Raw genomic sequence first — 25,238 nt, 5'->3', positions numbered from 1 at the left:
TCATTTATCTCCATCCATTCTTCCATTTTTCCTCCTATTGAGCCTGCATTCATTCTTCCCTGTGTCCATTATTGATCCAGCTACAGTTTCTAGCACTGTTTTGCCTTCCAGGACATTTCCACGTCCATTTGTACGTCTCACATCCCTGTGGCCCTGCATCCAATCCATCATCCATCTTCTCCTCCAGTTGCCTACGTTTGGGTTGCCAGGTTTGAATGAACTGGGTCAATTGGTTGCTTGCCTCTTGGCATGTAATTGCACTGAGGGACTGTGTGTGTGTGTGTGTGTGTGTGTTTGTGTGCAACGTCCACACTTTTTGCTTTAACTGCTGCCACTCGGTTCCAAAGTATTTGTGTATGCAAACACTGAGGTTTGACACATTTTTGCGTACCACATGCTGCAGTCCCGTGCATGCATGTGTGTATTTGTGTGTGTGACGTCTTGACTGTGCTGCCTCGTCCTGCATGGCTGGATGGGATTACTAGTGGGCTCTTTAATTATCTCTGAGGGCGAGCGAGAGACCGAGCGAGGTGGAGATGGTGTGCTGGAGAGAGAGAGGAAGGGAAGCGGAGATGACAGCCCTTGTAAATCTGCCCCTCTTACTCGTTTCCTCGATAAGGAGAGGGATGGAGGGGGCAGCGGGAGGTGAGGAAGAGGAGGCAGAGGATGGAGCAGCATTAGATGAAGAAATAAGCGAGCTGAATGCAGGCTTGATGAGGGAGGGAGGAAGAGGACGTGGCGTTAAAAACACACATGCAAAGTGTTTGTGTCATTCTGCAGAGCTGCTCAGTGCCAGCTGAGAGTAAACACACCCATATGCTCACACACTCTCAAAGAGCAACATGCATGTGTGTGTGTGTGTGTGTGTGTTGCATGTATGTAAGCCGTAACACAAACCGACAGCTGACCACACGCACCTGCTATGGTGCAATAATCAGCACAAGACGTTTCCCGATACATTTGACCTTGACTTTAATCTGAAGCACATTTGTCGCCTTCTGACAACAGCCACGGTCACATTACTGTCACCAGGTGCTGCTTTATGTCCCCGACCGTATAATTTACCGTGATTACTGGCGTGGTGGTGATACGGTCAGGGACAAGAGACATAATTGATGCTTAATGGGCAGAAGACGGAAGTGCGTTTTTCATGAATGGAGGAGATTGTGCTGCAGCAGGTAAACAGCAGCGTTGGTCTTTTGCTGAAGTGATTAACCCTCTGAACCCTCCTGTCACATCTTTACCCACTGTGGGCTCATTTTCTCTTCAATATAAACTCCTGCTACCTCTATGAAAACAGAGCAACCATTAAGAATGACTCAGACATGTCATATGTGCAGTATGACGGTTATAAGTTAAAAATGAGTACACCCCTCGCATTTCTGCAAATATTTAATTCTGTCTTTTCATGGGACAGCACCGAAGAAAAGACACTTTGATGCAATGTAAAATAGTCGGTGTACAGCATGTATAACAGTGTAAATTTACTGCCCCCTCAAAATAACTCAGCACACAGCCATTAATGTCTAAACCACTGGCAAAAAAAGTGAGTACACCACTAAGTGAAAATGTCCAAATTGGGCCCGAAGTGTTAATATTTTGTGTGGCCACCAATATTGTCCAGCACTGCCTTAACTTGGGCATGGAGTTCACCAGAGCTTCACAGGTTGCCGCTGAAATCCTCTTCCACTCCACCATAACGACATCATGGAGCTGGTGGATGTCAGAGACCTTACGCACCTCCACCCACAGATGCTCAATAGGGTTTAGGTGTGGAGACATGCTCAGTCACTCCATCACTGTTACCCTCAGCTTCTTTAGCAAGGCACTGGTCGTCTTGGAGGTGTGTTTGGGGTTGTTAAAGTATCAAACCACGCTTTTGTGAGAAACTGTATTTTTTTAATCAGTTTTTATTCTTTTGCTTATGTGTAGACACTGCTTGCAGTTCAGCCGATGTTTAGTCACGTGACTGTTGGTCACAGTTCAGTAAAGCATGGCTTCATAGTTGCGCCAAGTAGCTGATTTATGTTTTTTTTTTTTTTTGCAGAATGCAGTAAAAATAGCTATTTTTTTTAGTGAGACATATAGAACAAAGTGATTTTGATGCACTCAATTTCTCTACAACTTGAAACCCTGCAGTAATGTGGAAACAGAAGAATAATGGCCAGATGTAGAAGGAACTCAGTGGTGTCTTCTGTGCAATATGACACAGTTGTAATGTCATAAATCCTAAAAAAAAAAAGAAAAAGAAAAACCATGTCGATTTTTTTTTACATTATTTTCCAAAATTTTGAAGAACCTGGAATCAACATGTACATCAACATTTTTCCAGTACCCATATATGTTAGCAACACTGGAAAAAAAAGTGGCGAAACCTACACAGTAAAGATATTTTATTAGTTATATGTTTAATTAGTTTCAGTTCTTCTGCAGTGTAAATACCGCCTGCAGTTCAGCTGAAGTTTTGTCACATCACTGTTGCATAGTTGTGCTGAGGAGCTGAATTATTGATATTTTTTTTTTTTGCAAAATGTGGTTAGAACAGCCAATTATTTATTGAGACATATAGAATAAAGTGATTTCATTGAAATATCGTGATTTTAAATTTAGTTTTAGTTAAGTTTACCATTGGATGGGTGCATCACAGATGAGTAGCTGAAGGTAGTAGTTTGTTTCTGCAGTTCCTGGCTCTAATAGATGGTGTCATTTAGTATTTTTTTTTTTTTAAAAGATAACATACTTCAGAGGGTTGAAATGATTTCAGGAACCTCCTACGGGTGCCTCTGACAAGCAGAAACCGAAATATTATAACTTCTATTTGCTCTTGAATCTGCTTTATTCCAAACAACAACAGAAGCAGAAAGCCTGGAAGGGGCAATTAGCGGATGGTTTCTGTGAATGTTAAGGCCACCTTCAATGAGATTCTGCTGTGGAAAGCTGCCTAATAAGCATGGTAAAGACAGTGTGGTATCTGTGAAAGATCCAGAAAGATCTACAATAGCTGTTTCTAAATAATTTGGAGGCCTCATCCTTCGCAGGCTGCATTTGAAGATCACAGTAGAGCAACTAGCTGTTCCATGTACGAGAAATTCAGACTTCTTTTCCTGGACTGCGAAGGATATACCTGTGGCCTGGGAAAGTATATCCAGGATTCATGGTGCGCTGGTGGTCACTGGATTTTTACCAAACTATGGTGCGCTTCCCCAATGAAGCAACAGCCAAGAAGTTTTAAATGTGGTGAAAAACCAAGCAAGGCATTGAATCATGTTGTTTTCCTGCAGACTTTTAGTATAGTTTTGTCAAATACTTGATTTCATCCAGCTGAGTTACTCATTATGGATTTAGTGCAGGACAAATGGTTTGTAATTAAGTTTCAATTAAGATACACCACTTGAGGTCCTACTAAAGTTTCTGATTTCTGGGTTACTCTTTTGTTCATTTAGCTGCAGGAAATAGCTCTTAAGTGTATTTCCTTTTGTCAAACAGGCATTTCTGCCATTACTTTTACATTTCGTCAACATGCCTTAAAGGTGTTGCTGTTGAAACTGGGCAGCAAGTTCAAATAAAACGGTTGAAATATCTGGAAAAAAGCTTCTATGTGGACCTTTAGTTGAGATTGTTTTGTGAAACTTCATCATGTAGTTTCTTCAATCTTGCTTTTCTTTGTGTTTTTCTTGTTTTTCCTTGTGGGAACCAGGAAAATTCTGTTAAATCTACTTGCTGTGGTTGTTGTCAGTGCCGTAAATGCTTGTTATCAGTTGTGATCACAAACACAAGCCTTTTCAGTTGTGGTTTGGTTGCAATCAGGCAATAAAACCACTTGGTTAAGTTTAAATAAAGATCATAGTTTGGGTTAAAATACAACCTTAACCAGCTCAGTTTGTGTCGACTCCACCAACCAATTCAATGGGCTTCTGAACTGGGAGTTAAATTAATCGTCTTTAAATCAGTAACCTTTATGCATTCAGACACTGTGATTCTTTCCTTTTGATTTTCTGTTAGAGGACTTTTAATTTCCTCATTGCTTGGTCTATTCAGCTGTTGCCTCTCACATTAGCGGCTAATTCCCTTTTTTCTTCTGTTTGTTCCAAGTGATTTGAAATAAATAACTCTTCAACAAATACTTTTCACAACAAACGCCTGATAAATTAGAGGTCCAACCACCTGATTCTCCTCCATCTTTTTGTTCTGTCCTACTTTGTTTCTGCCTCTATTTGTTTGGTCCAGCAGATGTGGGTGATTGAAGGCAACCAGTTCACCTGTTCAACACTTTATAGGGTTTTTTAAGAAGTCTGATTTCTGGAGTTTGTCACTTTTTCTTCAGAAGTTACTTCCTGATACCATTAAACTAAATGTTTTTTGGGCTACCAGATTATATTTGTAATTCTGCAAATGCAGAGATGGGTAGTAATGAGTTACATTTACTACGTTACATTTACTTGAGTAACTTTGCGAAAAAAATGTACTTCTGAGAGTAGTTTTACTCTGCCATACTATTTACTTTTACTTGAGTAGATTTGTGAAGAAAAAACGCTACTCTTACTCCGTTACACTGGGCTACACTCGACTCATTACTTTTTTATTTACCACATTAGATCTGCTTTATTTTGCCAGAGAGATGCCCCCAGTGGATCTACCACATGACTGTGTTTCACCAATCAGACGAAGCAACAATAATCACGTGACTTCGTTTCACCAGACGTCACCCTGCAGTCACATGACCACATACGAACTGTATGCATGTATGTATGTATACATAGCGGCACAAACTCTACACACGTAGCAGACGGGGAATGAAAAAAACGAGGGCTTTTTCGAGAAATATGATGAGTCCAACAACATTAGCATAGCATTGGCATGGATATCTCTGTAGACGATTACTAACATGGGCGAAGTGAAGCCTGAGTTGTATTTTTATTTTCCATCTACTGAGCCTGTGCCATTTGGAGGGAAGTGAAATACAGTATATTTTGTCACTGGAAGCAGTTTGCACCGTTCAAACATAAAAACGTTACCTTACTACAGGTACTTGTTTCAAAAGCTTTATGCTGTGAAAAACAGAGATTGGAAAATTTGTGTTTCTTGTTCTTGTAAAGATGTTATTTGTTTTTGCTATTTTTTTTTTATTTGGAAATACCAGAATTTGCACATTATTTTGCGTTTATGTCTGTCTGATCACATCATTTCTAAAAAATAAATTGGACATTACAATCAAACAGTTACTCAGTACTTGAGTAGTCTTTTCACCAAATACTTTTCTACTCTTACTTGAGTAATTTTTTGGATGACTACTTTTTACTTCTACTTGAGTGATATTATTTTGAAGTAACGTTACTCTTAAGTACAATTTTTGGATACTCTACCCACCTCTATGCAAATGTCATTTTTGGAAGACAATGTTGTATTTTTAGTTTAACTGTGTAGTTGGATATTTCTCAGCCAGATTCTGGCAGGAATTTAGGCATCAAAATGGTTTTCTGTCTTGTTTCTCTCTGCTAATCTTTTACCCTCTTCTTTCTCCTTCTGCTCCAACTTCCTTCTTCTCTCATTTTCATTTCTGGCTGCTGCTTTTAAAGGCAGGCGGACACGAGTGCTCACAGTAATTGTAGATTTTCTACATGATGCCTCCGTCTCTGCTGCTGCCATTATCCCGGTGATCAGCCGATAACACTCCTCCTTTGTTGCCATCTCTCTGCTCAAAGGCATGTGAACATTTTCCAGATTTTTCCCATCTGCTCTGTCGTTATTTGTTCCCATATCTTCAGTTTGCCAAGAGCTGCGACCGGCTTCACGGCGGACGTGTTCATTCATATATTTTCAAACCGATGATGTCATTTTCAGCAGGGCAGCACCCTGCAGCAAGAGAGAGAGCGAGGCAAAGAGAAGGGGTGTGTGCAGGGATAATTGGATGGAGGTGGGGAGGAGGAGGCGACTGAGCGATCCGAGGCGAGATGCGAGGCGATTCAAGGGGCAGCGAGGAAGAAGATGAGCTACTGAAAGAGAGACAAAGAAAGCAGGAGAGGGAAGTAGTAGAAGAAGTAGATGAGGAGGAGGAGACAGGAAACGGCCGAGAGGGGGGGCTGCTGTTGCCATGGTGACCGTACAGGTGTTAAAGCAGGTCAATTGAATGCTGGCCGGCACTCCGCCAGCGACCCCTGAGCACGTGTACGTGTGTGTGTGTGTGTGTGTGTGTGTGTGTGTGTGTGTGTGTGTGTGTGTGTGTGTGTGTGTGTGTGTGTGGATGCATTCACTGGTTTGTCCATTCATTAACAACAGGGTGTGCGTCGCCTACTGATCTGCTGCTGCATGCTGGGCGTATCCCACTAGTTTAACTGGTTTAACTGGCTTGTGCTGCTGGCAGATTATTGTCCAGCTCGCTGTGACGTCATGTAAACGCAGCATCATCGACAACTTGACATCAAGTATAGCCTCAGAGCATGATTGGAAATAACTCACCTAATCTAACAGCTGATTGGCTCAATGACATGATTTTAATTTCAATTTCATCTGCCTGATTTTTAATGTCTATTGTAAATGTGTGGTCGATGGTTTATCAATATCTATTTTTAATCTGTTGCAGATTAACTCGAAGTATTTGGCAACAACGAAACTTTTAGATTCTGATAATATCGTCTATACGGATGTTTCAGTTTGGATGGTCTGAACATCTGATGAATCGGTTCTAGAAGTATTCATTTCTACTGTATTTGGTTGTTTATCCATCTATTTATACAGTAATAAAAATGACTGTAGACTTTGTACAAACCAATATATGCCTCTGATAACATTTTAATAAATTGTGTGTTTGTGTATTTCCCGTATGGACTGAAGGTTGTTGGAAACTCTTGACTTTTAGCTCCAAAAGTGCTCCACTTTTCCAGAGTTCATCAATGAGGCGAATGTGTTTCAAGTAATAACTGATCACAGAAGACAACAACCTTAGGGAACATTTAAAAAAAACTTCAAATGTGCAAAAAATTTGATGTAAAAATGCATCTTAAAAGAGCATTTCCTATCTCAATGACAAAAGTATTGCAGAATTACAGGTTGTCCTCAACTTGCATCAGAGCTCCATTCCTACGGATCGACGCAAGTCGATTTTCGCCATAAGTCGGAACTCCGGCGAAAATGTACACAAAGCCGTCGCATGCTTCACGATATAGATCAGTTCTTCGGAAAAGTCATGAATGCCAATGATTTTCATGCATGTATGAGTCATTGGTTTTACAACTTGAACGTTTTACTATATCTAATTTCACTTCCATGGAGATGGCTTTACTTCACTTCAAAGCACTGCCGTCAGAAGAGTCTGACTTGCACTTGGGAGCCATAATGAAAAATGTTTGCAAACATAGCACAATCCAAGGTGGCGTACAACCAGCGAATGTAAACAAATCCGTCTTATAGCGCCTCATGACAACGTATTTGTTCATTCCGCATGCCAACTAGGTCCACGTAATCTGTTCGGACGTAACGACAAAACGCCGTACATTGACAACGTCGTAAACCGAGGACCCTGTGTACTCAACATTACAAAAGTAAACTTTGTGCAAACAATTCTATGTAAAAATGCATCTTCAAAGAGCATTGCCTATTTGAGTGATAGAAGTGTTGCACAAATATTGACCAAGCTAAACAATGACTTTGACTAAAACAATACTGTTTAAGGAGGTTATCTCACACATTGTGATTTCATCGGTATCCCAGATTCTTCCTTCTCCTCAACTGCATGATTGCTGATAGTGTGTAGTCCAGTGAGTGTTTCACCTTATTTTACAAGCCAAAATGAAATATCCTTATTGGAATCATTTGCTTTTGTAAGTATTTGATGCACCTGAAACACTTTCTTTCTTCTTCTCATAATAGTTTTATCAAAAATAATACAGCATTTGGCCGAATGCATGTATGAAACATCTCGAGTTGTGACCCTTTCCCCCTCCGAGTTTAATCAGTCGATATCTGCTCAGCCTCCACAGCATCTGACTATAAAACGCAGTATGAACAACAGCACAAAGAATATTGAACAGGATCCGTTGGTCGTGACTCCAGTTGTTTCGGCTGCAGCTCGCTTATCTCCTCTAAAATGCATCGGCTGTGGTATTACTGGCTGGCATTAGCTTTTATCCCTGTTCTTGCTCATCAGAATTAATGGTGTGTCGCTGCAGAGGAGGATGGAGAGCAGATGCTACTTTTTAAATACAGCTGAAATCTTGCGTTAAACACACAATGTTCTTGGAATTTCATCTAAAAACATTTCAGTCTCCCGCTAAAGCTTGAAGAAAGGTCTATTTTAATGTGTTCTCATCAGATTGATTTGTGATGGACCCCTGAGATGATGATATTTTTAGGAAGTGTGATTCACACTGAATCTATAAAAATGCTTAAGACATCTGTGCCATCTAAGTTGTGATCCGAGAATGACTTTTGATGCAGCAATGAGGCGTCTGAAGGTTTTAGTGAAGGTTAACTGCTTCCATCAGCTGTGTGTCACATCCTCGGCTGCAGCTCCAACTGCTGACGTGCTGATAAACTGGACAGATCAGCAAGTTGAACTATAATTTCTCATTTTTTAACAACAGCATGTACCTGTGCTTTTAACCTCACATAATGTCTTTGTTGCTGAACCTTTGTCCATCTGCCTCCTTTGCAGTTTAGTCTCGCTGATATGCAACTAAAAAATCATACTGTGGCTACTCTGACTGATACTGCATTTTGTTTTTTAGCTTAAAATAAGTTTTAAAAAAGATTATGATGTGATGATTTTACTGCAATTTACAGGATTGGTCTCTGTAGCACCACAAAATATTTAGTCCTTTTCAGATTTCAACATTTTGATTATTTTTTAATTCTAGTCTTGCAAAAATCATGGATGCTAACTTGTTCCCTTTTAGAAAATGATTTAAATCTGCTGAAAGATGATATGCAAAGCTGTGGTCAGTAGAATGACATAAAGCTGCTACTTGACGCTGTGAATTTAGATGTTTATGCACTCACAAGCTTTGATTTTTAAACTGAGATCGATATAAATGCTGGATAGAGACAATACAAGTCCAGTTCTCCAGTAGCCAACTTGTTTCCCTCATGTTTCCTTCGTTATGACACTGATCCTGTTCTTGTTTGCAAAGCAGTTTTTGCCTGAGTAAAAGAATGTTGACAAAAATCGATGACCATTGCTGCTGAGTCACCGTCCACACAAACACACAAAGTGACTGAATACAAATTCTGTCAGCACAAACAAATGTTTGTATATATGCCTCAAACATGCAATCTATCATTTCCTCGCTCTGTTTTACCTTCCTCCTTATAATAAGTAATCAGTGACTTTATTTCGGTTGCATAGCGACACTTGCTCTGGTTAGTTTGCTCTTCTGCCTGCAGTGAAACACCTCCAGTGCTGCTGCTGAGACGTTTTTAACCTTAATTTATCCTGCTCAGACCTTCTCCTCCTCCCCAGGCTTCGTTCTTCTGCACCACTGTGCTTCAAATCCGTTTGCAGCCGCAGCGTTAATGACGACTGGGCAGCTTCTCCGGCGCTGTCGGGAGTTTAGTGCCTTGCTGAGAGGAACCCCAGCTGTTGTATTTAAAGGTGGAGGGAGCGTTAATCATTCGGCTGTCTGCGGTGGAGATCTGCACACTCAGCGGGCTCACCGCCCAAAACCTCCAGATATCACATATTAATAACAGCTGTCATCCACTTTGTTGACCAAATTTGTCCTTTGCAAGTTTTTTTTCTTCTGCAGGACAGTCTCACTGCTATACATTTCATTGTATACATTCTTTCTGCTGTGCGCCGCCTGCTTGCAGAGTCTCCAGTATGATGCACCGATAGAGTTCATTCACCCACTGAAAGGACAGTTTCTGCTCTTGAAATCCTCATTTTGCTGCACTGCTGAAGAAGTTTCTGGCCACATATGCAGGAGACTTAAAACTTTCAACCAGAAGATGAGCAGGAAGTAAGATGCTCCTTTTCGGATTGGTGTGAGGTCACTTTTTATTTTTAGTCACAGCGAGTCACTTGTTTGCTGGTGATGGGTGAATTCTGCAAACTCTTGGTTACAAACTTTGGACAGAAATCACAGAAATTAGTTTCCTCCATTGGATGTCTGGTCTTATCTGGTCCTAATTCTTAGAGATGAGGCCAGTTTAGGTGGTTCAAGCTTCGGTCTCCCTGGATTCCTCAGATGTGAGGTGTTTTGAGCCTGTCCAACCAGGAATAGATGCCTTAGAAAACCCTACAGAGATTATGACTCTCCACCTGGTTGGGAACATTTTGTGTATCTCCCTAGAAAAACTGGAGGAGGTGAAGTAAAGGCAGGTCTTGGAGTCATCTGCTGCCCCAGACAGTAGAAAATGGATGAATGGACAAACAAACTGTGCATCCTAAGTGTCTTTGCTAATGCAAAAAAACCAAAAGGATCCACTGCCAATGTCCTGGTCCAGACCCCATAGGACACCCTGAGAGGTCCTCTGGTCCAAGCTCAAATGGTTCAGAGCATTTTTGACCACATCATGGGGATCAACACAGCATTAGGCAGTTGGTCATAACGTTATGCCTGATTGGTGTATTTAGCATCACATTATTAAGTGTTTGCTGAATGCTGCAAGAAGTTGAAGGTGTGTTTGGAGATTTTGCAGTCATTTCACAAAGTGAAACTGTAAAGCTCTCTCTTAAGTCCCAGTATAATTGCGGTATGTTGCAGGTCGAAGCCGTGGTTGGGCTTACATATTACCAATAAAGACACCTACACACACACACTCACACACACTGCAGCCTGCATGGATAAACACAAAGTGCAGACGCTGCCGGTCGCTCTCGTCACCTCCAGCGTTTTCAGGAAGTCGCTGTTGAGGAGAGGAAGGAAAGCAGCTGGGCAGCGCTGACAAAAGACCTGATGGAGGAAAAAGAAAAGGAGGCAGAAAGTATTGAATTTAGATGGTGCTTGCTTTTAGAAACTCGATACTGTGTTACTGAAATGAGAGCATATATTGGAAGCTGTGGTTGCAGTTTGAGCAGTAGATTCGTCAGTGTGGCTTAAAGAAAAATTAAGACTTATTTCCATGTGTAGCTCATCTGAAGTCAAATCAGAGATGTGGGTGATTATTCAGAAGTCTGAAGTCGACTAAGATTACTTTTCATAGCTAGTCTACTCCTCTACTTTTAAATAAATGACCCACATGATGGAGTTACATCTAAGAAGATGAAATTGGATCTGAACTAAAGCACTACTGCCCTACTTTAGATTATAGGCTACTACTCCTTTATTATTACTCAGCACTATCATTTAGTTGAGCAGAAAAGTTCATTATTGGCCTTGAAATATTACTTTGACCAAATGCCTTGACTTGACACCCACTTACTTGTTCTTTCTTACACTTTGGAGAGGGAAGATAGTGTTGAAAGTTCAGAAAAACATCTCTGATTGGACTTGAATCAAAAGTATTAACGGCGACAGCTGTGGCTGGAGGAATAGTGTTCTGGGGTTGTCTGTCTGTACAGTCTGTTCTCATGAATGCAATATCTCTTGAATGCCTGCAGGGAATTTATTCAGGTTTTTGGCACAAACCTCGACTCGGACTTGAGGATGAACTAATTAGTTTTTGGTAGCCAACAGTCATAGGTCACTATAACATCCCAAAACAAGTTTTTGATAGATAATTTGACAAAATTCCACATAGATGTCTAGAAGTGGTGACATTTTATAACCAAAAGGTCAATTATACATCGCAGTGTTCTGCCATAATTCAGGAACATCACAATGTCAGAGAAGCTCATTTATGGGAATTTCTAGTATTTAGAAATGAAGCAAACTCACTGGAAACCAATAAAATTTCTGTGGCCAACAGGGTCAGTTTGTGTCACATTGGACAGAATTCAGGAAGCATGTTGGTGCACTGCCTTAGATCTTGTTCAAGTTTACTTATATGTTATTTAGGGTCTAAAACTGCATTCTGTAAAATATTTTGGCAGAATTTTGAGAGTTTTGTGTTTTCAGACCCAAGATTTTTTTGTATTCCCCCTTTAAAAAACATCTCACTTGGAAAGCTGTTTTAAGGGTTTGATAACTGCAAAAATAAAACTCAGAAAACTATGAAATTTGGTGATTTTAAGGGTTCAATATCTTCAGAAATAGAACTCAGAAAACTATGAAATTTGGTGATTTTAAAGGTTCAATATTTCCAAAAATAAAACTCCCACAATTATGAAATTTGATGGTTTTAAGGGTTCAAAATCTCCAAAAATAAAACTCTCACAGCTTTGAAATTTGGTGAGGACATAGACAGAACAGTTTCCAATAAGTTCAGTTTTGATGATTGTATAGCTCCGGCCAAATGTTGAAGTTTGAACTTGCTTTTTTAAGTATATATATGTGTGTCAGTGTGTCAGTGTGAGGTCCTTTTTTCTTCTTTTTCTTTTCTCAACACCTTAAAATCCAGAGCTGTGAACCGTTTTGCCACTCTGTTGTTTCCTTCCTGGGTTAATGAACTTTTTCCACTCATTACTCATGTGGTTTGACCAGTTTAAGGTACAAAATCAGCTTCAAATATTGCTAATCTGGTAGTACACAAACCAACTGCAGTGGTCATTTATCATGCAGAATCTTGTAATTTGAATGTGATTTCTAAGTTGTGCATGACAGATAATAGGCGATCTTTCATGCTCATCAGCTCCATTGACCTTCTGACTGATCTATGAGATGCTTCGTGGATTCGTTTATGGTGAAGGCTGGAGGGGAAGTTTTGAGGGGAAGAGGGACGGCACAAACTCCTGGCACTGCTGGCTTCCTCCCTTTCTCTTTCCTCACTCCCCGACTGAAACCAGGCTTTCCTTCCACAATTCTTTCCCCTCCTCTGCTGCTATATCTCCCTCATATTTGGCTGCTGACATCGCCTCAGCTTGAATGAGTCACTGGGTTTACCTCAGTAGGCAGCTGGTCTCTCCTCCTCCTCCTCTTCCTCCTCCTCTTCCTCCTCTTTTCCCTCTGAGCTTACATGGATGTGAAAGTTTTGCTGCCGGACAGAGTTTAGGAGCTCAGACATGGAAGTTTTCTGGAGCAGGCTGGGTAAGAGACTGCTTCATTTTTGGGGGTTAATGAGGTAGAAGTCGGAGCAGTAACAGAGTGGTACTGAGACGAGGAGTTCAGCTTCTTCTCACGATTAGAAAACCTCAGGAATGTTACACTTGACATCAGTGAGGGTAATGTGACCATGCAGCATTTGTGTGTCATTTCTGTGCGTTGACATGCAGCTTTTCATACATTTTTGGTGGTTTTTTCTCATTCTGGCTGGCTGGTGTTTGTCTTCAGCATCAGGAATTTCACAAGTTGTTAGTGAAGAAAAATGTTGAAAAGCACGGAAATATACAAAACACAGCACATGCCAGCTGTAAGTACCTTCTTAATTTCTTGTTATAAGCAGAAAACTTAATTAAATCTTTTAAATATCAAATAAAAAGCATGCAGTTTTCAATTTTTATTTCCTTATTCGTTCTGAAAAATCACATTACATCCCACAGCATGACAGTATCAGATGTATATTCTGTATCTGCTTGTTCCAAATACTACAGCCATTCATCAAAAGGAAATATCCTCAATGTGCTTTACATAATACTATACAAAATCCCCCAAATTCAGCTGAACATCAAGTATTTAGTTAAAGCTTAAATAGATCAGAGTGGGAATGATTACGTGATCTGAGAATGGATAGCAAATTAACTAGTTTAAGTAGTTTTGTAGGCAAACATGCCCATAATTCGATGCTGTTTTTTGTGATGCATCAAAATAAAGACATTTTTTAATGTTTAGGACAATCAAACAAGCAAACTGACCACATCATCTTGGCTGTACGACATAATTTGGAATATTTTTCACTGCAACTTTCCAGGTCGATTTGTTGGCCAATATGCTCGCAAAGAACTAAACTGACAAGAGCTACAAAAACATCCAAGATTAATCTATTACTTTTGGCAGCAGGAGGAAGAAACTACCTGTGAACGCACCTCAAAATGTTGAGTGCTAAACTTTGACACAGCAGTTTGTATATCACAGAGCATCTAAGAACAACTTGTCTGCGTTCCTTGATAATTCTTGTGCTTGGATGGATAGCATTCTGTTTTATTGTTCCATGCCAGTGCCATGCCATTCAGCGTAGGAGATCATTTCTCTCCATCTAATCCAGTCTTTTGCTTTCTGAATTGCCCGTTCCACGTGTCGCCGTGCTGTCAGTCTGTCTATCATTTTTATTCTCTGTCTGCATCATACTCTCTTCCTATTAATTTTTCCAGGTGTGACAATATATTCCAGGGTCTCTTTCATTATGTTGTATTCAAAAAATGTTGCTTGCTGTTTTCATCTTCATTGCTTATTCTGGCCGTATAAGATATACATTTTACTATTTATGTTCCAAGATGTTTGAAGTTTTTGGCTCTCTGTATTAAGTATGGATACTATGGTTTGCAAGTTTTCTTCACTGTTTGCTATCAGCACTATTTCATCTACATAACGTATGATATTTATGTTACAACCTTCCGATAGATTCTCTCGGTAAACCTTGTATTTTCCCCATGATGTTTTCACTGTACAAGGAGAACATGCCAGGTGACAGCACACATCCCTGTCTGAGTCCTTGCATTATTGGTTGTTCCTCACCAATTTTGTGGTTTAATGTCACTGCTGCACTTTGTTGTCAATAGAGATTTTTTGTCATTTTTAAATCCTTTCCATCTATGTTTATGTCCCTGAGCATCTGGATTATTGCTTGATGTTTACTGTGTCGAAAGCTTCTTTTACTAGAAAAGCTGGTTAAATGTGTCTATGCTGCAATTTCTAGCTTTATATAGATTTTTTTATGATTAATTTCCACTGATAAGGCTGCAGGTAGAGTGAAGTCACTGATTTGGTTCATCTGAAGAGTGTTTCTTCCCCCAGAGATCAATAGATTTCAGTCTCTGGTTGACTGCAGCCCTCATTTTCTGGCATTTTATACGCTAAATGATTAATCATGCAACACAGCTCTTTGAAGAAAAGTTGGGCTGTGCAGCAAGACGTTTGCAATCAGTTCCTGAACTTACATGGTTGGTGTGTTTTTGTGTGGGTGTTGTCACCTCTGAAAGGCTCTTTGTTGAGGAGTTGACAATTTGCACTTTGCTTGTCTTTTTCACCCTCAAAATCTTCACACGTGGCTGTCAGCGAGGTCACCTGAGGTCATCTGTGTGTGTGTGTGTGTATGTGTGGTTCATACGTACACAAACACACATACACACACATCCATGCATAGTGGTTTGTGTGTGTTGCTGAATGTGCATTTTGACTCCACAGTGTGGTTTTGTGCTCGGCGACAATGGATTCCAATGGAGCAGCTATTATTATAATAATATCCAATACGCACAGGCACACACACACACACACACACACACACACACACACACACACACACACACACACACACACACACACACACACAGAGACATGTGCACAGTTTCTCTTTTCCACTCCAATATGGAAAATAAAACCAGGCGTTAACCGAAACACACACGTATCCTCAGTATTTCACATGCTTATACATCAGTTACTCGACACAAACACATGTTCCTGTCATTATCTCACTTCCTCCCAGAGTCTCCCCCTCTTCTGCTCAGTGCAGTATGAAAATGAAAGGAGGGGAAATCATTGAGTTTTTATGCAGATGAGTTGCTAAATGCGGCGCCTCGATTGCCGGATCGGCTCGGCTTCGATGGACTGAGTGACGGCCGAAGAGATGAGGACAGGAAGGATGTGGGGAAGGAGAAAGAGGAGTGCTGTTCATTCAAACGTGCAGTTTTATATTTTTGGTTTGATGAGTTTCTCAAATTTTATGTGCACACATTATGTTCGAGTAGTTCACAGCATTGCAATAAGTGAACAAGCAAAGAAAAAGCCTACTAATTTACATAATAAAGTGCCTACTGGAGGTATTTGCTCTTCAGAAAACTCACTCCTGGCGTCGTTTAGAGTGTTTTTGCTGATATTTTCTGTGTTTTACAGGCATATTAGTGACACTTTCTGTAGCATTTTTAGGATATGGGTTGTAGTATTTGTGAGCAGGACGAAGGCAGAGCGAAAAGATACACATCATTTAATACATTTTCATTCCCCAACAAATACAAGCATTCATATCCATTTGCAAAAGAGCATTATGTTCCTGATCGCCTCTAGCAGATGCATTCGGTGTCCTGTTGCTTGTTTACTGCAGTCTGAACACACAGTTTAATCATCTCCCTGCTTATAAATTGAATCAAGCTGCTCCTATAATAAAGAACCATACTGAAATGTACTCCATCTTTTAGCCCCGGTGCATTTTTACAAAGATTACAGATGAAAGTGGTCCAAATGAAGACACTAAAGATACCTAAAATGACAATTTATAGCTTCCTTAAATTGGTTCTGCTTATACAAAGAAAAGTTTTCATCTTTTGGAATGTTCCGTTGTATATTTGTGGTTTATTTAATTTAGAATGGCATCGGGAAATAAATGAGGTTTTGCCCTATGATTAAATTTGCCAGCGCTTGAAAATGAAGTTAAAAGCTACTTTTTAAAAAAAATGCAATTTATTCAGAACAACATTTAATCTGAAATAAATAAATCACTTTCAAGTAACAAAATTAGAGAAAATATGCTTTCCAAAGTTTGCCGTGGATTTGAAGTGTGCTTAAAATACATCAGCTCTTGGTAAAATGAGACATGAAATACTGAGTTTCTTACTTTAATCACATGAATTTGATGGTTTGTTTAATAATATGAAAGTACATTCACGTTTGTTTCAGCCATATTTATAGTTTATGTTTGATTTTTCATTGTCTTAATGTCCAGATCAATGCGGTCTCATAACAGCATGTATAAAAGCTGCAGAAATATATCAGTTTCTGAAAAAAAGGATGTAAAAATGTGGCATCGCTGCATTTATCAATTTATTCTATTTGCCTGATTTTGTGTCACATGACCCAAATATTATGGGTGGTCTTGTTATGTTGTTGTCATTGTTTCATGGCACAGTTTCCTTTTGTTAACATTCCAAGAATACAGAAAAAAATTAATAGTCTAGGTTAAAATGCACTTTTTCATATGCAGCTACTGTTTACTTTCACTTTCTGTTGCTGTTTTACATCCCCTTTCTGTCACTGGTTGCTTTTGTTTACGCTACGATAAAAGTTCAGGCACCAAAACTAGTTAGTTCAGTTCAGGAAACGATCACAGATTGGGTTGAAATATATCTTCGCAAACACTAAACAGTGTTTTTCCTGTGATCTGATCAGAGTCTTGTGATACCGAATCCCAGTCTGACAACATTGTCCAAGATAATACACACTTCTCTTGGAATTTTACTTAATTAACAGTTGATATAAAAACGTGGATTGGTGCAGGGGTTGCACAATGGCTTGGTGGTTATCACTTTCACCTTGCAGCTAGAAGATCGTCAGTTCGCGTCCCGGCTTTCCCGGGATCTTTCTGCATGCGTGGGTTTTCTCCGGGTACCCCGGCAGTCCAAACTGGTTTAATTGGTAACTCTAAATTGTCCGTAGGTGTGAGTGTGATTGTTTGTCTGAATATGTAGCCCTGTGATAGACTGGTGACCTGTCCAGGTGTCCCCTGCCTTCACCCTAAGTCAACTGGGAAAGACTCCAGCCCACCGCGAGGTTAGCTGTACACCCCTTAATGAGGAGTAAGTGGTGTACAGAAAATGGATGAATGGATTGGTGCAGCTTTAAAGTTTCTGACAGTAAATGTTTCAGTGGGATTCTGGTTGTAAATTAAGCCAGTTTTCCTGCAGAATATCTTCGAAGTTACCCTTTAAAGAAGCCAATTATAGTCCTTAGTTTGCTTTTTGTCTCTTTATATCTATATTCACATTGGACATTTTTACTTAGAGCGTATATTAAACTTAGTGTGCTATTTTTTTTGGCGGATTTTGGTTGTCTGGGTTCAGAGGCTGTGTTTTGCGAAAGTAGTTTCTTCAACAACGTCCAGTTTCTTGCTGTGCAGTTGAATAATAAGTGATGGAGAGAGGAAGACAACGGCGGCAGAGACTAAGATTAAGGTTACAGAAGAAACAATGGGAAGGCAGAGCAGGTGATGTTCAGAGGTAACCAGGTGGGCAGGGGCAATAAATCCTCTGTTTCAGGTAGGAATGAAAGCAGCGGGGCCTTCATCTCTTTGCTCATCAGATCTCAGTGTGCCGCTGATATTTGTGCTTTTCTGGTGATGTGCCAGTAATGTTGACTTATCGGGCCATGTGTGTGTGTGAGAATCTAAATTAAATGGCTGTGTAAATGATGGCTTTGACCCATAAATGACTTTCCCTGAAGTATTCTGGCTCCATATCAGCTCGTGTGTGTTTCTGAGAAAGAGAATGTTTGTGTAGGTTTCTTCTAGCTTTAGCCTCCTGTTTTTTTCAGTTATTTTTGTCATTAACCAGCAAACATTTGATATCAGTTAAAGAATTGGAAGATCAAGGTTGAAGCTGTGATTAGCTTAGCTCAGTATGGGAACTGGAAATGGCCAGCTCAGTTGCTTGTGAGACCAGATAGCGTCAGTTTTAAGATTTCTGTTTGATTAAACGAGCAAGATGCGTGTTGATTAGGGAATAATGATGGATTTTTAAACTTACTAAAAAGCAGGGCGTTTTTTTCCCCTCCTAAATAGGGTATTAATGAAGCTAGGCTAATCACCTCCTTGCAAACATGCAAAATAACGAGTAACTTAAATATTAAGATGAAGAACCTGTGATGTCATGTAATAGACCAAATTTCCTGACTAATTTCAAGTTTACACCTTTAATGCAATTTAAACTAATAAATTCTACCAAAAATAACCTCCTGTACAGTTGTCATTTTTGGGAAAATTAGCCACACAGACCATTTCTGTTTTTAGTACCAGGCTGTAAACATGTTTGTTTCTGCTGTGAAGTTGGATATTTTAACATTAGGATCTCTGGGGATTAACTGGCTTTTGGAGTCAACCTCTAGTGGCCATTTGAGGAACTCTAGTTTTTGATACTTGAATTAATTTTTCAGTCCCAGGTGAGGCTGCTTGAGGCCAACCATGCTTTTGAGGCAGATAATAGTATTTGCATAACCTCGTGGGGATCCTTTATTTGTTTGAACAATGAACTTTTATTGCCGTGTGTTGGACAAACTGTGGATTACTGCTATTTTAAAGTCAGCTTATCATCGTGTATAGTTGGCACATTTCACATTGATGTCATGTCAGATTTATTGTTGTTGCTCCGTTAGAAGCTCATCAGATGATCACAAAGCGCCGCGTGTCGTCTGTTCTGTTTATTAGAGCCGACTGTCGGCTGAACAGGAAGTACATGGAGTGCTGTTTCCTGTCAAATCCTCCTCGGAGACAAAGGCAGCTGGAAGTAATCTGACCGAGACAGCACACGTCTCCGGGGACGAGGCGCGTTGGTGTGTTTCGAGGTGGTCTGTGCAGCATCAGGCCACATGCAGTGGTACGGTGTGGGAATCGTCACAAATGAGGGGTGGTGTGAAAAGAAAACACATTCTTTTTAGTGGATGTGAGTCACAGTGGGAGCCGGTATCCGTTGCCTGGTGCCGGTGGGGCTTGTAGTCTGCTGTCAGATGAGGTTAACTTTATCAAAGCAGGCTGAAACTACAGGAAGTGTGCCAAAAACAAATCTGAGGGCCTGGCAGCTGGCGATAAGGAGCCTCTGGGGACGCTGGTCTGTTCTGACAGATGAGGGAAACTGTCAAAGGGGGGCAGACGGGGAGTTCAACGCCGGATCTGGAGTTCCAGTAGCCACAAAATTATTACTACACTAAATACACCAAAATATGGCTTTCTGAGAATCTTCCACTTGTCCTCAGATGATGTAAGGAATAATACAGGACATAAGCAAACGCTTATCTACCAATTAAATCAAATGGAGACCCAATGGATATCACTACCAGTCAAAAGATTTAGAACACCCCAATTTTTCTGGTGCCACGGTATCTTCCAGCACTACTTTTATGCAGACAGAGGGGGTTGTAAGTAATCAAGAAACTTACAACCCCCTTCAACCTTCAGTTATCAGGCACCTCTCCTGTGGAACCAGCTCCCAGTTTGGGTTCGGGAGGCGGACACCCTCTCTATTTTTAAGACCAGGCTTAAAACCTTCCTTTTCGACAAAGCTTATAGTTAGGGCTGACTGGGGGACCCTGACGGGGTGAGCTGGTGTTTTCATTTGCACAACTGACTTCCCCTCTTGACGTCCCTTTAGTTTGCCCCTAGTTATGCTGCTATAGGCCTATAGGCTGCTGGGGGACCTCTCTTGATGCACTGAGCCCTTCTCTAACTACCTATGTATTTACTATATATAACATTATTGCATTACATTCACTCTGTTTCTTTCTGTGTCCTTTCTCCGAGTGTCCCTGGTCCCAGAGCTGGATGCTGGATGCTTCAGATGTGTGGCTGTGTTTTATGGTCCTTGTGTCCCACCCCCCACCTCTCTATCTCTACCCCTCTATCTGTATCCCTCTATCTCTACCTCTCTACCTCTACCCCTCTACTTCTATCCCTCTATCTCTACCTTTCTACCTCTTCTGTCCCTCTCAACCCGCCCGGCCAGCAGGCAGATGGGTCCCCCCACATTAGAGCCGGGTTCTGCTCGAGGTTTTTTTCCCTGTTAAAAGGGTGTTTTCCTTGCCACTGTCGCCTTTTGGCTTGCTCTGGGGGTCAGGCATATGGGTTCTGTAAAGCGTCTCGAGACAATTTGACTGTAATTGGCGCTATATAAATAAAATTGAATTGAATTGAATTGAAAAGTTGGGACACCTGTAGGATTTGATAGCACCAACTTTCAAGGCTTGATCAACCTCCATTGCTGTAGAACAGCTTTAAGTTGTTAACCCATTTCTTATTCCCTGAAAAAGGCCTTTTTTGTGATTCTGAAATGTACATTATTTTTCAGTTATGGGTAACCTACCTTTTTTTTAAACCTCTGGCATTTCACCACTTACCTTTGTATCATGTCAAGCTATTCATTGGACTTGAACTACTTGAATTTCAATAAAAAACTGGAAAAATTTTGGCATTCTGAAACTTTTGACTGATAGTGTACGTCTAATATTCACATTCTTTTTTGCTCTTTTTTGGTCTCAAGGAACTGTAAAATTTTGTCAGATACTTTTTAAAATTTTATTCAATTCACAACTGATATAAAAAACGTGGATTCAAGCAGCTTAAAAGGTTCTGAAAGTTACGATTTAAATGGGATTATGGTAGCATGTTGCTGGTTTCTTAGTTTTCTCTTCTAAAGGCAAAAAACATCCAGTGATGTACTTTGATTTTACATAAATCAAGCCAGTTTTCCTGCAGAACGTCTCCTACATTTCTGCCTTACCCTTTAAAAAAATCCAATTATTGCTCTTAGTTTGCTTTTTGTCACTTATATCTATATTCACATTGGACATTTTTATTCAGAGTGGATATTACACTATGCATTTTGTATTTTGTATTTTTTTACAGCATATTTTTGCTTATTTATCCATATTTATGGTGGCGGTAACTTTACTCTTTCTGCTGTACCAAACAAATTTCCCCTTAGGGATTAATAAAGTATTTCTATTCTATTCTATTCTATTCTATTCTATTCTATTCTATTCTATTCTATTCTATTCTATTCTATTCTGTGTCCAAATGTCCTCATCTGTTGTCCATCTGTCTGCAACTTAGACCTGGTGGGAAGTTTATCAGAAGTCAAAGCACAGACTAAACACTAAACGTCTCCATGTAAATAATTTGGCCCAGAAAAAAAACTGTCACTGGAGTCACACCTCTAAAGCCCCTCATGGTTGTATTGTTTGAGTGAAACACTGCAGCAGAAGAAACATTTGAGCAGTAAAATATTAAAAGCAAGTGTTGTTGAGCATGAAATGTTAACGCAACATTGTGTCGAAAAAACACACTCCTCACGTACTGCGGAAAGTGTTTTCCTTGTAACGTCTTGTTGCGTTTAGACGAAATGGTCTCAGTGGGAAATGGGACGTTTCCTTCGAACCGCCATCGTCCGGCTCTTCGTCTGTCTTTTTAAAATTTCATCTTGAAACTTTGGGATGGGAGATGGCAGCTGTTCGATGTGTGTGTTTGAGTACAGTACACCTTGGACCATCTGCACAGGAGTGTGCACAGCAGGATGACATGTGTAGCTGCTGCAGGGTCAGAGTGTGTGTGTATGTGTGTGTGTTAACGTGATAAAGGAAGATGGATGGACTACAGCAGGACGAGTGTTCGATCGCCTCGGCTGTTAGGGTCACGAGGTCACAGAAGGACCTTGGCTGAGGAAAGACTACGTTGATATTCCTTATTTTGTGGGGACACAAATGTGCTTTGCACAGATGATGTTGAAGCGTTGTCTTTAGTATGTTTTTCAAAAATCGCCATGTGTCATCGTGTAATTGTTGCATCGTGCCATCAGCTGTTTTATAGAATAAAGGGGGCAGCAGCATCCAGCTCATTTCAGTGTAAAAGTTTGAAAACTGCAGTTTAAACGCCACAGGTAAAACTCCACTAGACTACATCTACCAGTGAATTTAATGTAGAATGTCATGGAAGATTTGAGGCAAAACTGCACTGCAGAAGTTGTGGCTTTACTTGACAGCTCACGCTTGGAAACAACAAAACAGCTTAAATCTTGTTGTATTGGTAGTAGTTTGAACTGTATCACACAGTCTTTAAATTGAAGTTGTCAATTTTCCAAAATTCTAATTATCACAGATGCAAAGTTTCACAGCAGTACAATGCACCAACATTGGAAGAGAAAACACACAAAAAAAGTCAAAACCACTGCAAAGTGTTCACCAGCAGGGAGAGCTTTTAATATCTTTGCTAAATAGACTCATTAAGCCCTAAAGTCATCTGCCTGCTGCCTTAGAATTTCTGTTAAATGAATGTTTGAGATGTTGTTTAGGCTGGAGTCTGTGCTGATTCAACTTCCTCTAGTTGTGCATTTGTTGGGATGTATACTTTGTTAAGTATTTTTCCACATACAAGGAATTTTCTGCCTTTATTTTTACATTACATGTGTTTCTTAGTGTAGCTATAGTTTGCAAAAAAAAGTAAAATGCACTTAAACAAAATTTTTTTTAGATTTTTTTAGATTAACTGGTGAAATAGCTGATAGATAGTCGTGTTGTGCGGCTCTGTCGCACTTTTAGGGACAAATTTGGCCAAAGGTTTGGGAAAGATTTGAAGAAGGCATAATTTTTATGGATGTTCTAATCATTTTTATTGTCCCTGTCCAATTAAAGTCATTTAATATTTAGTATTTAGTAGTATATAGATCGATCAATCAATCAATCAACCAGACTTTGGTTCTACAGCACTTTGCATACAAACAGAAATGTGACATAAAGAGCTTTACAGATAGCAAATAAAATGCAATAAAGCAATACAAACAATCCTCAGTTATCAATAACAAACTCAAAATCAATAGAAATTAAGAACTGAGGAAATGCTTTCTTATATAACACATCCAACAAGGAAACACCAGATGAAATCAAATGAAATAAAATGAGATAAAATAAGCAAGATAAATAACAAAAATAAAATATATATTATTAAAATATGTTTTCAAAATAAAAATAGAAGAATAAAACAAAATATCTCTTATTAGAATAGATTTAGAGATGGGAATAGAAGTAAGGAATTATAAACAATAAATTATAAAAAGTAAGTAATAAACTGTACATTAAATAGACTAAAATATGTAAATACTCAGATGACTTAGGTTGTAGGAGGAGTAAGGTTTACTGATCTATCAGGAGAAGTGAAACCGACAAAGCAGCAGTTCATGCAAGCAATGCCAGCATCAGTTCTGGGGATTCTCTGTGATCTTCCAGTATATATTGTAGTAGGGAGAAGTTCAGATTTAGATTACAGACCAATTTGGAGACAACTAGTCTGCTTAGTTACATCAGAATAGACAATATCTAACCTTGACCAGAGCAGAGAATCCTGGCATATCTTCCTCCTACACCATCACCGGTGATAATTTGGGATGATGTCAGCTAATAGCTGCAGAGAATACCTTAGGAAGGGGAAAGAGTAATTTTTCCTTCACAAATCCTATCAGTCGCATCAATCAAAAGTCCAGTGGTACAGATCCACAGAAACAGTCGTATCAATGTAGGATAAATGTCCACTGTGCTCACTTTGTATCATCGATTAATCTTAAATTGACTGATAAAGCTGCCGAATATTGTCCTGCCATCACTTGAGCTCTCCGTCTATGACACCTGTAAGATTGCAGACATAAACAAAGGATCAGACTGAAGTTAAAACCGATACTGATCAGTGAAAGACATCTTGATCAGCCTCAGTAGAGACGGCTATAATCTGTATTTTACACTCTGAAATGATGGAAACCAGACTCTAAGAGTGAAACTCAACTAGCACGAGGATGAAAGGGTGGATTCAGTGACCTTGGACGACCTGTGACGTCACTTCCTGTCTGTTTGCCGCAGTCTTTTCCTCGCAGCGAGAACAGCAACACATTTACGGATACACAACCTCGCCTTGCGTTTCATGTGCACACAAACTCCCCGACCTCCAGCAAACACTGCTGAGTCAGCCGTGTGGATGCTGCCCAGTGATATTTGCAGCGTGTGTTTGCGTTATCAATCACTGTGATAAATAATCTGTGTGCGCGCGCATGTGTGTGTGTATGTGTGTGTGTGTGTGGAGTCTGAATTTACTGCTGCAGTTGGAAAAGTGACACACAGTCCATCACAACCATCTGGACGTGAGTTAGCAGAGTGTGTTGCTGCAGAGGAGCTCGTTAAAACCAGACTGCACAACTTTTACGTGGAAATAAACGTCTGTCACATCACACATGTTCATAAGATGCTTATTAAGTCTCACTGTCCACTCATTTTTCACTGCAACCTCTAAGAAAACATCTCAACCACGGCTAGAGAAAGAGAGAGCTCTGAAATTTATCTTGCATATGCAGAGTGACACAATTTTATTGCACACAGAGCAACAAAACAGCAACAAAGAGATGCAAACGACTCCAGTTAGAATCAAAAAGACCAGAAAGAGTTGCAAATCAATAAAAACAAAGACAGATAGATGTAAATCCTTTGCAAACACAGGTAAAACCACCTTTAAGACACACAAAAGGACCCCTAGTGGATGCAAAATGGTTCCAAAGAGACACAAAGCAACCATCGTGATTTCTACCAACCAAAATGAACATA

At 39.9% G+C, this 25,238-nt stretch overlaps 1 protein-coding gene across 5 annotated transcripts in view; it reads left to right on the top strand.

The window, feature by feature from the left end:
* The window catches only part of nhsl2 (NHS-like 2), a 228,856-nt gene that overhangs the window by 105,393 nt on the left and 98,225 nt on the right, over positions 1 to 25,238 (top strand). Inside the window, exon 1 of one of the 5 annotated variants that reach the window (XM_055007531.1) lies at positions 12,917 to 13,061. The exons of the other annotated variants lie outside the window; for them this stretch is intronic. Within the exon in view, the coding sequence (XP_054863506.1) occupies positions 13,037 to 13,061 (25 nt within the window). The 5' untranslated portion in view covers positions 12,917 to 13,036. Of the gene's footprint in view, positions 1 to 12,916; positions 13,062 to 25,238 lie in introns of those variants that run through there. 5 annotated transcript variants of the gene reach the window in all.

Source organism: Amphiprion ocellaris, chromosome 23 (genome assembly GCF_022539595.1).
Source record: "Amphiprion ocellaris isolate individual 3 ecotype Okinawa chromosome 23, ASM2253959v1, whole genome shotgun sequence".
NCBI classification, from domain to species: domain Eukaryota; kingdom Metazoa; phylum Chordata; class Actinopteri; family Pomacentridae; genus Amphiprion; species Amphiprion ocellaris.
Note: the sequence above shows the minus strand (reverse complement) of the source record. Positions and strands in the feature narration are given on the sequence as shown.